The 15,414-nt window shown below is 51.8% G+C and overlaps 2 protein-coding genes across 2 annotated transcripts; both read right to left on the reverse strand.

The window, feature by feature from the left end:
* Positions 1–4,414: 4,414 nt before the first annotated feature.
* Positions 4,415–8,526, reverse strand: LOC117641260. Its single transcript, XM_034378424.1, has 9 exons — positions 8,058–8,526; positions 7,796–7,951; positions 6,583–6,752; positions 5,887–5,995; positions 5,765–5,796; positions 5,570–5,638; positions 5,361–5,478; positions 5,105–5,257; positions 4,415–4,618 (listed from the first exon to the last, which is right to left on the reverse strand). Exons 1-9 carry the CDS (start codon positions 8,524–8,526, stop codon positions 4,479–4,481), a joined length of 1,416 nt encoding a protein of 471 aa, XP_034234315.1. The 3' UTR covers positions 4,415–4,478.
* A 1,034-nt stretch (positions 8,527–9,560) lies between these two features.
* On the reverse strand, positions 9,561–15,407 carry LOC117641712 (gamma-tubulin complex component 3-like). The gene is given in 16 exon segments (XM_034379262.1): positions 9,561–10,613; positions 10,694–10,914; positions 10,997–11,129; positions 11,216–11,420; positions 11,504–11,696; positions 11,778–11,929; positions 12,031–12,170; positions 12,256–12,519; positions 12,621–12,818; positions 12,893–13,011; positions 13,119–13,190; positions 13,266–13,398; positions 14,437–14,529; positions 14,664–14,752; positions 14,755–14,841; positions 15,215–15,407. Coding segments are annotated over 16 exon segments (2,634 nt in total). The 5' UTR covers positions 15,297–15,407; the 3' UTR covers positions 9,561–10,160.
* Positions 15,408–15,414: the final 7 nt, after the last annotated feature.

Genomic DNA, 15,414 nt, shown 5'->3' on the forward strand with positions numbered 1-15,414 from the left:
AATGGACTGCACTCGAATAAGTTCGCTCTGGGGAGGGTGTGGACACGAAAACGCCCTCTACGCGCGGAATCACCCGGCAGGGATTTTTTTTCGTCTCCTGCATTGTGTGCCCTGCCCTCCTCATGCTCTCCCCGTGCCTCCCTGGCCCTCTTTAGGCTCTCACGGGGACGGTATTCAAAGTGACCGATCATCCTGACTATGTGGTTCGCTAGATTAAACACCCCGTGTTGTCGAGGGGCGCTTCAAGATGGCTCACCTGAGAGATTCTCACGTTTCGGGGTAGTTTTGGCGTCTCTGATTTGCCGAAAGTGAGAAATATCCAAGTAAGTTTTTCTGATTATTGGGGTCCTGGATGATACTAGAGTTATGGAAATGGTATTTATAGTAAAGACCTTGTACTATCTTCCTAAAAACATGAGCCATAAGGTATTTCCATACGTTTTAGTGGGTGTTTTGATCACGGAAATTACGTTATCACGGAAGTTACACAGTGTGAAAATCAGCTTTAACGGCTGACTTGGGCTTGCTGTGGCTTAAAAGTCGTTCCAGGGTCAAATGATACTCTAAGCCCGACATTTAAGCGGAAAATTTTTTCACCTAGTGCTGCTGCAACATTGGGTAATGGGTGCCACGGAAGTTACAGGTAATTGTTGATACACGCCATTTTATTATGCTCTAGCCCGCTTTGAGACCATGTACAGCATCTTAGATTTCCGCGACCCATGGAATTATATCCCAGGACTCCACTTTGATGGCTTGTGTCATGGAAAGTTAAAAGTTTGGCTTGGGGAGAAGTCCAGAGCTGCCTTTCCGAAATTTGTGTAGTGAAATTGAATATACGGAGGACATTTTTCGTTGCAGCATAAGTACCTTTGAAAGAAGTCTGGCGTATTGGTCTTCGGTTGAAATTAGCTCGAGACATGCCAAGCTTCGAATCCCCATCGACAGTTGGCAGCATTTTCGAACCACACCGCATCACTGGGGGCGGAAAGTTCGAGTATGTTCTCTTTGGACAATCACGGAAGTTACATTTGGGGTATTCCAAACGCTACGTAGACCAATCCAACGAACAAGAACTTTTCGAAATGCGTGCGTTTAGTGGGCAATGGCCCTTCGTAACATCAGAAACAAACCCCATGTCGACATCTGCGCTCGTTTGGGCACAGGAGTCAGAAGAAACGAAACTACCCCGAAACGTGAGAATCGCTCACCTGTCGAACTCAAATTGACGCATGCATAACCCCGGTCGAGTCTGTTGATAGTTTAGCGCTGCGCTCGAGGGGGTAACGACTGGTAAATTTCGTGTCAGCCGGAATACGGATTACCCCGGATTACCCCGGATTACGCTCAAATTACCTCCGGATTACAACAAAAATAATCCTGGATTACCCCGGATTACCCCGGATTACCCCGGATTACCTCCCAAGTTGCTGTCAGCCGGATTCCCGAAGTCGTTACCCCCTCGGCTGCGCTGCTTACATGGCGACTCCTCAACACCTCAGCGCCGTGCGTGGCACGGCCCATGGCCTTCCTCAAAGTAGCGCACGCGCGCGTACGGCGCATCGTGCTACTTGGGGTACGTTAGGGTGGGTTGCGGCGGGCCGGGGGGGGGGGGGGACGGCGGGCGGCGCTGGGTGGCCGGGCCGGCCGCATGGCGTGCTTACTCGTGTCTGCTGTGGTCGTGTTGAAGTATGGAGCGGCCGCCGTCCGTCAGTGGTCGATAGCCACACTGTCTGGTCAGCCCCCGCGGCCCCAGGCTGGCCCAGGCTAGGCTAGGCCGCACGCCGCCGCACGCCGGATCGGCCCCTACGCCGTGCTCGTTGGCCCACTGACATTCACGGCCCGAAGGAGGGCGTGCCCTAGGTGTGTGGCGCGCCGCCGGGCGTGGCCGACACCACCCGCACTGTCGCTCGCGACCATTGATCGGCTTCTGTCAAGTCCCGCGAGGCGGAAAAGAAGAGACCAGGACGCCGCGCGACCGTGGCGAGAAGCCTCAAGAGGCGACCGCAGTGCCCGGCAGTGCCGCGGTGGTTCCGCCAAGCCCTGCGCCCCGCGCCCTGCGCCCTGCGCCCTGCGCTCAGTCAGGCTTTGTGGCGGGCGGGGTGAGCCCTTGCAGGCCGCCACGCTGCCGCGTCACACCGCCAATCCTACGGACCGCGCTGTCGTTGGCGTCGGTGCTGTCGCTGCAGACTGATTCCGAGTGTCGTCGTCTTCGTCGCTCTGCCTCTCTCGCGCTCATGGGGTGCCCCTTGTTGGTGCGAGAGAGACAGCGCGACGAAATCGACTCTCGGAATCGGTCTGCCGGCGCCGCTCCTCCGCGATGACGTGTTGTGTCGGCGAGTGGCGTTGCCATGGCTGCCATGCCGACGGCCGCCATCTTTTATTTAAACTCGCGGAGCCGAGCGGAGCGCGTCCGGCGCGTCACTGTGCAGAGCCATCCATCCCGCATCCATCCCGCATCCATCCCCCCAGCGCGGCGCAGCCAAGGCGCCGCCCCGCGCAGCCCAGGGGCACCGGGTGGCGGGGGCGGCGGGCACGGCGGGGCCTCTCAGCCCCTGGCCGGCCCCTCCATGCCTTCCGCCTGCGCTTCGCGCCTTCCCGCCCTCGACGCGCACGTGCTGAGTAGTGCCGGGCATGCCGGGCAGCCGGTGGGGGTAATGCGGCGTGGGCGGCAACAGGCAGCCATGTGGACGCCGACAGCGAGCGAGGTGCTGGCTGGCCATGCACTGTGCAGTGGGGTGATTCCGAACAGTGCTTTGTCGGTCCCTCTCTCTCGCACCCTTACCGAGCGCCCCGTGTGGGCGAGAGCGAGAGGGAGACCCCCTCTCGGAGTCACTTGGTTGGATGGGCTTGGCGACCGCCACAGCGCCCGCGGAGTCGAGGGTAGCCTAGCCTGGCTGAGGCGCTGGCGCGGCCGTCGCGCGGTGTTGCCTACCCTCCACTCTGCAGGCGCGCGGGCCGGGCCCTCACACAAAATCTATGTGTGTACTCAGTACACACTTCTAGGTGCGTGCTTACAAGCATGCACTTCTAGGTGTGTACTTGCCTAAGCACGCACCTAGAAGTGTGTACTTGAATGAGTACACACTTATAAGTGTGTACTTAGTGAGTACACACTTGCGAGGTGCATGCGCGGCATAGGGAAAACGCATGCACTTCTATGTGTGTACTCATTGAGTACACACTTATAAGTGTGTACTCATTCAAGTACACACTTCTAGGTGCGTGCTTAGGCAAGTACACACCTAGAAGTGCATGCTTGTAAGCACGCACCTAGAAGTGTGTACTGAGTACACACATAGATTTTGTGTGCTCACAGTAGGCCAGAAGATCGGCGTCGGCGGCCAAAACTCTAGACGCGTTTTGAGCCCCAGAGTCGCTGAAAGGCGCTCGAACCGAGCGTGTGACCCCACCAATGGATTCCTCGTTTGGAGAGCAATCCAATGGTGGGGTCACACGTTCGGCTCGAGCCCCATTCAGCGACTCTGGAGCTCAAAACGCGTCGAGAGTTTTGGCCGTCTCCACCCGACCGATCTTCTGGCCCACTGTGAGCCCTCACAGTGGAGAAGTGCGGCAGCACTGCGCAGCATTCAGAGACGTCTTCGTCCCTTCGCGTCGTCGCGCGTCGCGGTGTAGCTTTGTTAATTATTTTCCGAGACCGTCGCCGGGGCGGCCGCCGGGCCCACCAATGACGCAAGACGCGGCCACGGCCTTCGAGTCCACCCGCCAGCCCGCCGCGCCGAGCCAGGCCAGGCCAGCCAGGCGCACAGCCGTGGACGATGCGACGCCCAAACACGCACACACGCCGCTGGCACGCACTGAAAGAGAAAGAAACTCAACGTTGGCTGGAACTGAGAACCACGGGAACCAGGCCTTCCAGGGCGCGCCGAGTTCGTACGCGGACGCCGCGCCGCGCCGGGGCCCTGAGGCTGTGGCCGCTGTCGCGCCCCGTCATCGCCCTCCTCTTCCGTCTTTCATAACAATAACAGTCCGGGCAACACCGCCTCCCCCGGCCCGGCCGGGCCCGGCCTGCGGGCGGACCCAAATAGCGTTCAATGCGCCACAAATAATACAATCATCCGCGCGGACCGAGGGGCGCGGTGAACAAAGAGGGACGACCGACGGGGTGAGGTGGACGAGGAGGAGCGGCTCTCGGAACAAAGTCTCGTCGAGGCAAGTCGAGGCTATGCCTGAAAGGCCCGAAAGGCCCGAAATAGCCGCCACTGTCATCGCGTCGCGTCGCGTCGCCCCCGCCGGCCGCCCCAGGACGACTCCTATTTCGGACCCACTGTAACCTTTCCTTTCCCGTCGCGTTTTTCCCCTCCAGCTGCGTCGGCGACATGTCGGCGACTAATGCACACCTTCCCCCGACTCCTGGACGGCATCGACGCGCACCTCCATTGCAGGCGTAGTTTATTTGCAGCTCAAGGACACATGAATAAATAATAACAATTAAGAATAAATAGGTGAGCGGTGCTCTAGAAGGGCATGGCCGCGGCGTCGTCGCCGACCTCCCTGGCGTCGTTGCAGGCGATCTGGCGGTACGACAGGCTGAAGCCCCTGCCCGTCAGGTTGCCGTTGGAGCGGACCGGCAGCACGAAGGGGCCGCTGCCGCTGTCTGGAAAACAGTTTTCGAAGATGAACAACGGACAACGGCAAACGTCGCACTGCTGTAGGCTTAGCCGGGGCGTTGCATCTTTGATCAAAGCGCGATGCGTCCGGGTCGGACAGCCAGCCAGTCGGTCGGCCGGCCAGCCAGTCGGCCGGCCAGCCGGTCGATGAGAATGGTGACTGGTCGTCCGGCGCAGCGATACCCCGCGCTAGTGTTCCGGATTGGGTGGGCGGTCAAAACCCGATGATTCCAGAGCGACTCTAGAACTCGGCCGGTGAATGCAGTGCCGCCAACAGACACTGTCAGCAGGCTAGCGTAGGACCTGAGCTAGCCCGTCGGCAGTGCCTACGGGCGGCACTGCATTCACCGGCCGAGTTCTAGAGTCGCTCTGGAGTCATCGGGTTTTGACCGCCCACCCAATCCGGAACACTACCCCGCGCCCCCGCGCCCGACGTCCGAACATCGTCGTCGGCGACGTGCCGGTGGCCTCACCGGTGACGGGGCTGTTGTGCGTGTAGTCCTGGTCCAAGGAGGCGTCGTTGAGTCGCTCCCCGCACAGCCGGATCCCGTTGATGGCGATGTAGTCGTTGGGGCAGTTGAAGACCTCCGCCCCGGCCTGCCCCGGCGGGATGGTGGGCGCCCCGTCTGGTGGGACGGCCAAGTTTGGTCAAGACGTCACCGCGAACGAGAACGCGGCAGTTTGAGGAGGGGAAGAAGAAAAGAAGAAAGGGGAAAGCGGGAATCGAACCTTGGTCCACGTTGAGCAGTTGGAAGGGCATGCTCGTGCCGTTGGTGCTCTCGGTGGTGTAGGTGACGCTGCAGAAGCCCGCCTCCTTGCGAATGCACACGGCGTAGTTGAGGTTGTTCTGCAATCAGATCGAGCACGCCGTCAACGGACCGCTGGGGACTGCGTTTTGGGATATAGCTCCACGGTGGCTCCAGTTCCGTCTCTCTCACAGTGTAGGAACCGAGGCCGGGGCCGAGGTAACCGAAGGACTGCACGAGCCCGGCGTGGCCGTCGTGGTACTGCAGGCAGCCCGTGGGTGCGGCGCCCTCGTCCCGCGCGCGGAGCTGCGTCAGGCGCACCACCCAGCGCCGCGCCTCGGCCGCCCCGCCGCTGGACCCGGCGCGCCACTGCACGCCCAGGCGCACCGTGCCGCCCGCGCTGCCCACCTGCACGTACACTGCAAGCAAGGAGAAACAAGGCGAGGCAAGGCGTCACTCGGTGTTAGCTCCAGCTTCGCGACGACTGTGTGCGATTGTGTCGGACTCACTGTGCTGGCCGGTGTTGGTGCCGCAGAGGGCGGGCGTGGGCGCGTTCCGGTCCGGGCTGACGACCACGAAGCGCTCCTCCAAGCACGTGCCCTCGGTGGGCGCGGCGAGCTGCTCGAAAAACAAAAAGGCCATTTATAAACGGCGCTTTCCAAACGTCTCTCGCGCGCCTTTCGGACTAGAAATGGCGGGCCCCACCCAGCAAAATCGAGGCGCGTGCGACGCGGGCGCTTTCCACCGGATGGCAGGCGGCCGTCCATCGGCGTACCCCCCGGCCCTGGGAGCTAAATATTCGAGTTGTACCCATTGGGTCTTTAGAATTGGGAGTCAAACACTGCAAACAGTCATAACGAGTGCGCAAAGCCCCCTCTGTTATTCGACATGAAGTGCCTAAGGGTTAAATACGTCAGAAGACCATCGGACAATTCTGGGTGGTGATTTTCGGCATCTTAACACCACTAGTGCGCCAAGGCCGCGAGAGAGGGGTGGGAAGTGAAGGCAAATTGGGACAGCAAATTTTTGCCAGGAAAACGTGTTTAGCTCAAGAAAACTTCAGTTTTTCGGGGTATTTTGTGATCTGAGACCTTCAGCAACAAACGTTTCACTCACGCCGATTACGCCGACCGATTCGACCGGCGGCGGCGTCGTGACCGGTCAGCGCACATCTCTATTTCGGACTAGAAAAATGGCGGACGCACCTCGAAGTGCAGGAAGTCGAGGCGCAGCTGCGTCACGTCGGGGTTCAGCTTCTCCACCGTGATGAAGCAGTTGACGTAGCCGTCCACCGCGTCCACGCCCTCCAGGGCCGTCGGGGAGCTGACGAAGTACGTCGAGTTGTGCCGCGTCGTCCCGCCGCACGTCTTCTCGACTGCGGAGTGCAAACGCCGCGGACGGACGAGGCAGTCAGTCAAGCGATTCCGCTGCCCGCGCCCCTCGCTCTGTCTCTGTCGCACTCGTGGAGAGTGCCGTAAGGTTGCGAGAGAAACAGAGCGACGAGTGCGGGCTGCCGGCCGAAGGTCCAGCGCCTGAAGCCTGTGGAACGGATGGCGGACGCACCAAGTGCGGGGCAGGCGAGCGTGGCGCGGGTTCAGCTTCTCCCCGTGATGAAGCAGTGACGTAGCCGTCCACCGCGTCCACGCCCTCCAGGCCGTCGGGGAGCTGACGAAGTATGTCGAGTTGTGCCGAGTCGTCCCGCCGCACGTCTTCTGACTGCGGAGTGCAAACGCCGCGGACGGACGAGGCAGTCAGTCAAGCGAGTCCGCTGCCCGCGCCCCTCGCTCTGTCTCTGTCGCACTCATGGAGAGTGCCGTAAGGTTGCGAGGGGCGCTAAGCCCGCCGGCCTGCCGCACAGTGGGCCAGAAGACCAGTCGAGACGGCCAAAACTCTAGACGCGTTTTGAGCTCCAGAGTCGCTTAACAGGCCTCGAACCGCAGGTGTGACCCCACCACTGTGTGCCGGCCCAGGGATCCAGCTCGAGTCAAATCGCAGTCGTTGCCTGGGCTAAAGTGAACTAAATTGGAGAAAGGTCATAATTTGTTCCGTTTTGAATTTGTTTTCCCTTTATTCAGGCCCAGTGAGTGGTAGTTCTCGGAGCACGATCCTGAGCACCACTCCAACCCAACCCTAGTCAAATTTTTGGCCTGCAGGTTCGCCGCGCTTGGCACTGCACTGCCTGCACTTGGTGCCTGGAGGTGGCCGTGCTCGCTGCTCGCGCGGTGCTGGCATGCTGGCGTCGCCGCCACGGTCCAGGGCGTCGGCTCGAGGCTGCTGCAGGCCCGAGGCCTTGCCCGAGGCGCCTCCATGCGTGCCGCGCCGCGCCGGGAGAAACTCGCCACTTTTTAAACTCATTTTCCGTAGAAAAGGAAATCGCGCCGTGGCCGCCTCGCCGCCTCCCAGGCAGTGGGCACTCACACAGGCAGCAGACGCCGTAGCCCTGGGCGCAGGCGCCGCCGGGGTGCCCGCCCAGCGAGCGGCACTGCAAGTGGTGGTAGCAGGTCCCCGTCAGACCCACGGCGGGGGCCTCGCACGCGTCGTTCGAGAACTGCACCACCGTGAACAGGTTGAGGACTGTGGGAACACGAGACCAACAGTTAGGAGCCAGGACGACGCCGTTCCACGCGGCGTGTCTTTCCTGCTAATTAGAATAAGCGTGCAAAACGCCGCGCGAGCTTACACTTGGCGATCTTCTGGCGCATCTTGAGCTTCTTGGTGCGCTGCCGCAGCGCCGCGCGGTCCACGCTGCCCGGCGTGATGCTCTCCGGCGTGGCGTTGGAAGGGAGGGTGAACCCGCCGCCCGCCAAGGACGCCAGTGGGGACGCCGTGGGGACCTCCAGGGCGGCGTCCGTCGCGGAGCCCAGCCCCACGCCCGCGCCCACGTCTGTCGGAACGGCCTTGGCGGGAGGACTTACTGTGATACTGCTCGAGGTAGCCGACGACGCCGCCGTGCCAGCGGCGTCGTGCGCACCGAACGCCGCATGCGTGGTCAACCAGTCCGGCAGCTCGACGTTGATCCACCTCCTGGACGCCGGCCACGGGCGCCACGGGCCGGGCGCCGCGTCGACGCCGCCGTTGCCCAGCAGGCGCTGGTACACGGCAGGGAAGTTGTTCTTGACGGGAGACACCCCGCCGGCGAGCGGCTCCATCCTGTCGTTCTGTCGGCGCCGTGGCGGCAGCGGCGTCCTGGTGTCACTCGGCCAGCCTGTGTCGCTTGCGTCTTGAGCGGCACCGCCGTGCGCTTGGAGGAGCGCCGCCGCGAGGAGGTGCTGCTGCAGCACGAGGAGGCCGAGGACGAGGAGGAGGAGGCAGCGCCCCGGACAAGGCATCCCCCAAGGACGCGCGCGACAGCGAGGACCTGGCCGACCTGGGCCCCGTGCACGGGGACGGCTCTCGGCATGGCATCGCGACCACCGCCACACTCGCACTGAGTCTTAGGTCTTCACCTCGTCGCCGTGCCCGTGGTCATGGCCGTGGTCATGGCCGTGGTCGCCTCGCCCGGGGACTCGGGACGCGGGGCACGGGCGTGGCGCCGTCACGCCTCACGCCTCGCCGAGCACGGCCCCGCCGCGCCCCATGCAGACTCATTCCGAGCACTGCTCTCGTCCATCCTTCTCTCTCTCGCTCAAGGAGCGTCCCGGAAGGGTCCGAGAGAGACACGACGAAAACGGCGCTCGGAATCAGCCGGCTGCCGCGCTGCTGCACGCGCGTGATGCTGGCCATGCTGGCTGGGTACGCCAGCAATTGTCCAAAGTGGTTCAAAGAAGCAGCCATTTTCACCTCGGCTACACTCTGAATCAAAAGGCGGCACCGGGGAGCACCACCCCCACCCAGGCAGTACCCAATATTTGGCAAAATTTACCATTCTTTTCCGCGTTGCAAGACTTGTGGTGTATACATTTCATTGCCTCTACAATGCTGGGGATATTGCGACCCCAAAATATTTTTCCGTGACTCTTTGGAGGGCATAGGTAGGTGCCCCGACAGCCCGCTGCGCTTCCCGACCCAATAAATTCCCCGATGCCGATATAGTGTGCGCGAGGAGGGAGGCAGTAAGTGGTGGGTAAATAAAAAGTGACAACTCATAACTTGGAATAGATAAATTTATTTGATTCATCGATCACAAAAACGGGCATTATGGCTATTTGCTGACATTACTGACATTTTCAAAGGGCTTAGTTTGTATTAAAATTGGATAAAATTTGTATAGTACACAATTGCAGGTTTTGAGAGCTACATTGATACAATACTAATGGACAACTTCAGAATATCAATTTGATTTTTATTTTTTTTAAGAAGAAAAAGCTACCTACAAATGCCAGGGAAGACAGAGCGTGTTTACCGTGTAGTCTGCCTTAACTACCTTAAAAATCACTCATATTACGATAAAAGAGAGCATGAACTGAGGTACATCCAACAGATGAGACTACAAGTCGATTGTGCAAAGAGACTAACATCTCACCCAGACATGTTTGTGAATTCTTTCACAAAGCGTAAATTAATAAGGGCATTTCATTTTGATGGTAATCATTCTCCAGGATAAAATTAATCAACAACTAAGTGATTTTGGTTAAAAAGAATGAGATCAAAGCTCTTGATGGCATATAATGAAAGTTATGTGCACACAAAGAAAACGCATAAAGATACAACACAATGGCACCAGCATGGCACATTTGTTATCAAAAGACAAGACAAAATTAGAAATTAATGAGAACTATTCTACTTATAGGTGAGATTTAAGTCGGCATCAGCTAACACATTAGATAACCATAAGTTTATTGGTTCACAAGAGCTCTGACTGAGTTCGGAATGTGGATAATGGAGATGGTTGTGACCCAGGAATTTCACTGCGCCTCCTATGTTGAAAGGTCAAGGGTGCAGTAAGACGGTTATCTTGACGTTTGTAATTATCGTTGAAGTCTAGTCTAGAGCTCAATAGCTGTAAGCAAATGTCTGGCTGAGTGGTAAGAAGGAGTAGAAACTTTTTAACTACTTCCTGGTAACTTTGAGCCAAGACACGAAGCCCAACTCTTGCTGAAGACAAAAATGCTTCAAACTCTTTGATTGCAATTTGGTTTTGTTCTTCAATTTCAGCATTGGTTCCATGCTCTTCAATATATTTCTCAAGATCCGCCCTCCGCTTCACTTCTCGAACTACACACGCATGCAGTTTCTCTTCTCGGGCTTGAAGCTGAAGAGCCAAGTCAAAAATAGTTCGCAATTGCGTTGATAGTTCCTAAATCAAGAAAAATACATAAATAGTTAAATGACTTGAAACACCATTAAACTTAAGATCTATTGTAATGTATCGTATACCTCAGAAGAATCATCAACAAGAGCGCCAGCCTTAATTCTGTCAAGAAATTGGCTGTGTGCTTTAATGATATCATCCAAGCCATCAGCTTGCTGAACATTGGATATAAGCTTGTCCCATGAACATTCCATAACTTCAAATAGGAAGTAATATTGGAGCTGATGAATCAAATGTATCATTTCTGCAGATAGAAGGTACAACTGTTGGAGAACAGGTGACAGCTCTGAAAAACATAGGGATAAAAACCTTTGTTAAGAATGTGCTAGTACACAAGAAAATAAATGAATTTAAAACACCCATCTTACCTGGAATCTTGGGCAACATTTTTGCAGAAGTAGTTAGGCGCTTCCACATGAGAGACAAAATCCATTCAATTCTCTTGGCACGCCAAAGAGCATTAAAGAGCATTAGGTATGACAAAGTGCATGATGAAAACACCTGAAACAAAACGTAAAAGAAATTACAAATTATTTCTGTGTAAGGGAGCATATTAGTTCTTTTTTTTTTTCAGACAGAATATTTACAGTTCCTATTGGTCCATCCATGTGATAATCCATACTGAATATATCCCAACCAGTGTCCCCAGGACTATGTTCAAGTAAGCGAACATCCAGTCTCTCAAGGATTGATGCATCCTCAAATTGTGCATTAGTAGCTCTAATAGCTGATTCAAGAATGGCAGTTAGGTTGTGTGAATTCAGATCTGATGCTGGCTTCCGCAATTCAGGCCTGCGACAAAAGAAATTTCATATACCAAAGTGTCCAAAAACCATCTAAGCAACAATGATAAAATCCCAGCATTGAGGACTTACTCTAGGAGCTCCATGAGATGGCGAATGAAATCACCCTGCCCCAACAGCAAATATCTCCTCAAAGCTTGCATATGTTCCATGAATTTATATTTACTGTTAAGAACATCAAGAACCCTAGAAGATATTTCAAGATAAGTAGTGTTCATTAAACTTTGGAGATCGCTATGATGGTCCAAAGAAAATAATGCTTCATCTGGAGAAGAAAAATCATAATTAAAATTTATGAGACAGATCAACCTTAAGAATTATGTTGCAAAATGATAATGCAACATACCACTAGTATTTTGAAGGGCTCGTCTCAAAATTTCTCGGCTGTTGACTGGTGAATGATCTTCACACACTTGACGTAAGAAGTTAATACTTTTCCCGGTAGCTAGAATTTTGCGAGCTTGAATCATGGATATAAATGATGGAACCATGGATTCTCTGAAATCAAAGGGAAAAGAGAAACAGGTAATAACACTTTTTTAATTTAGATCTGAAAACAGTTGTTAAAGAGAAGCAAGAAATAATTATAGTTATCATACCTAACTTTATATTTTTCATGCCAAAGTTGATCATCCCCTTTAATCTGCAAATTGGTTTGTACGAAAAATTCCTGAAATGGGTCTTCAAGTTCTCCATCTAATATCCATCTAGACAACATAGCATAAAGCGGCTTGCACACCTGCAACATGTTTTAATATAAAATCCAAAAAGATATTTTGAAAAATGTGAAAAAAAATTATTATATTCAGAAGAATCATACTAACAGCAACAAGAATCGATCGGGCAACATTGCGGGCATATGAGTCTCCATGACGTAGAAAGCCATGAACAGTTGAAACCAGAGCGCCTCCCTTTCGATCTTGGCATGCTTCACAAATAGTAACCAACCACTTCAAATGGCATAGTGGTTGGCACATATGCACTTCAAGTTGAAGCAGAGTCAAACCAGGTTGATTGAGGGATCCTGCAGAGCCTCTTGATACCCCTTCGGACATGGGTGACTCAATGGTTCTCTCAGTTTGCTGAAGCTGCATAAACAGATAGTCCACCAATGTAAAACAAGCATATGTGAACTACATTGGATCTATTCCACAGAGGAGGAATGCTACCGAGAAAACTATCGACAAACCTGAGATTGAAGGTCAGCCAATACTCTGTAAAACTCAGACAAATCATTGGAAATCTCAGTGTTCAAAGCCTGCGTGATAAGCCCCTTACTAACAGAGCGGTGCTTGTCTGCATCACGGAAAGCTTCCAGTTTGTTATGCAACCATCCTATCTCTGCTAAACGCTCAACAGTTCGACGTTGGGGTCTTGACAGCTGATACTGAGGAAACATTGCAATTAGCTTATGACATGTAGAGTGCGTACTTCAGTTAAGAAAGAAAATAAGATATTTACTTTGTGACTGATATATAATCCGTTTGAAGTAGGATCACGTTTCAGTATTTTGCCCTCAATACCCTGGAAGCTGTACAGCAGCTCTTGAATAATAGTTTGTTCAGAAACATTGGGTAAATCTGAAACATTACGGGCTCTCAGTATTACACTAAAAAGCTGCAGACAACTTGTCCCTGAAGAACTATTGTGAACACACACATACAAAAAACAAAACAAGAGGCCTTACCAAAAGGACCAGGGGCAGCACTAGCACCTTCAGTCCACACTGCTCTAGGACTGGACACATGATTCACAGCGCCTACAAACACAATGGTTTTCATTGTAAGTGTTGCTTTACTACTCAAAAAACTTAATAAAATTAAGTTTACTTTACCTGCACTCTGTAGTGGGCCTTTCTTTGCTGGCAGGCTTGTGGGATTGTTATTCTCCCAGTTTCTATCCCATGCTTTTCCTTTCGAGTTTAAATTCAGCGATTCCATATTAGCCAAAGTATTTAAAGGCATTTCCTGAACAAAAAAAAAACAAGAAGACAAAGAATATTAGTAAAAAAAACCTGTGGAATATCAAAAGTATTTGATACTAATGTGGAGGACTCGTTCTTTACAATATGTGGTTCACCAGAAACAAATGAGAGATGGGTTTGTGCGTTTAGAAATCAAGTGAAGAAGTAGACATCTGCAAATCATAAATTTTCTTTTGCCCTCCAAAAAGGTTTTAAAATAATTTGACATTCAAGCATCGTGATTGGTTTCCGCATTTGGCGGGAAGTCCCCAGTCTCGTTCAAGGTGGTCAACAAAAGAATTTAACTCATTATTATCTCAATAGATGGCGCCATCGTCACACCTCCTAATGACCATTGACCTCAAATTTATGGTATAAAGCGATATATTTCCTTATACATGTTGACAAAACTTAGTCACTTTAACACCAAATAGTTATAAATGTTTAATTTTAACTTTGATTTACTTATAAACATACCTTATGGGTAAATATTATGAAATTACAATCACTTTAAAACACCCATTACTCCAATCTGTAAAACCTTCTATATCTCTTTTTTTAGATAAATAATAAGAAAAAACCTCTTAGAGAACTTTCTAATTGCACTTTAAGCTTTAAATTCATCACGAAAAAGTGTTGCTTTATCTTCATTTTCAGTGAGAAATGTGCAACAGAAGCTGCTTGTAACACAATTTTCTACACTCATCATTTCTGCCATTCAAACTCGATTTTCTCAAAATTTTACATAGAAACTGAAATAAAAAACCTCATAGTATTGTTGTTAGCAATAACAAAATGTATCAAATCATGTGAATATGGGGGCTATATGTGTAATTGATGTCGAGATGAACCACATCACCACATTTCTGTGTTGAGCACAATACTCGTTCTCTTTAAGTGATAGGTTTTTTTTTTTTTTTTGTTTTTGTAAAGAACGAGTAAAAAAATAGGAACAGATTAAGTAACACACACTCATTTGGCCAAGGGTGCATTTATACAAGGGTGCAAGTTAAGAACATTATTTTTAAAAAGACCCACTTACCAACAAAACTTTTTCAGGTCTATCAGGAGGGATTGTAACGTTACTTAAGCTGCTAAGTAAAGAAATTATTTCAGCCCTCTTCTTAAGAACACACTGCAATAGGAAAACAGAGCCATGAGTGAGAAAAAAAAACAGAATCTTTTCGAGCTTATAAAAACGCATTTTAAGCTTTCAAAAGTATCTCAACAGAGAACCAATTTCTCAATTAAAAGCAACTACTGCCTTACATGCGTCTTTAGTTTCCGATGCAAATCCCGGAAGATTGCAGCGTCTTCTTTATTAGCTGCGGAGAGTTTCCTCTTGATGATTTCAACACAACAAACTCATTCACAGAGGCATCAGATACAGGTTTGTGTTTGTCCAGTGATTTGCTTGCAATGTCGAACAGATGAGTTGGATTGACACCTAAAATCAAATAACCACATTCAAAAATCAAGAAGATTGAAAATCAATGAACTTCACAACAAAAATTAACGAAATTATGTTGATAGTTAACAAAGTTAATTTATTTTAAAAACGAAGACTTTTCTCCTTGCCTTATGGCAAAATAAACATAATAGAACAGACACCCATAACCTCTGAAATTAAAGGCGTAGTACAGTACTCAGTTGATCGAATACATGAAGACACGTCCATTAAAAGTTCAAATGGTACTACCAACAACAAGAAGTAGTCGAATTAATAAACGTAGATTTATTTTTGGTCATCTGCTGAAGAGTTTTCATCTAACCTTAACACAGCACATCTACTACTGTGGGTGACAGCAAGTTTAACGAACCTTTCTCATTCTTACTCAGACGTAAACAAAGCTCATATAGAAGGTCAGACTTCAAGTATTCTTCGGGGTGATCGCGATTCATTATGACATTCACATTTTTGCAAAAGTTAAAGGATTGACAGTTCAATTTTCATTCAATTCGATTCGGATTCGATCGCGGCTGCGGGAGTTTGCGCGGGAGTTGCATATGTATGAGAAAT

This window comes from Thrips palmi, unplaced genomic scaffold (genome assembly GCF_012932325.1).
Source record: "Thrips palmi isolate BJ-2018 unplaced genomic scaffold, TpBJ-2018v1 HiC_scaffold_15, whole genome shotgun sequence".
Classification (NCBI taxonomy): Eukaryota; Metazoa; Arthropoda; class Insecta; order Thysanoptera; family Thripidae; genus Thrips; species Thrips palmi.

Bases quoted from the DNA above. Each gene is read 5' to 3' on its own strand.
- LOC117641260 (XM_034378424.1), bottom strand. From the start codon at position 8,526: ATGGAGCCGCTCGCCGGCGGGGTGTCTCCCGTCAAGAACAACTTCCCT. The intron at 5,996-6,582 runs GTGCGTCCGCCA...TTTTTCGAGCAG, and splicing joins TCGACTTCCTGCACTTCGAG to CTCGCCGCGCCCACCGAGGG. The intron at 5,639-5,764 runs GTGCGCCTGGGC...GGCTGCCTGCAG, and splicing joins TGGGCAGCGCGGGCGGCACG to TACCACGACGGCCACGCCGG.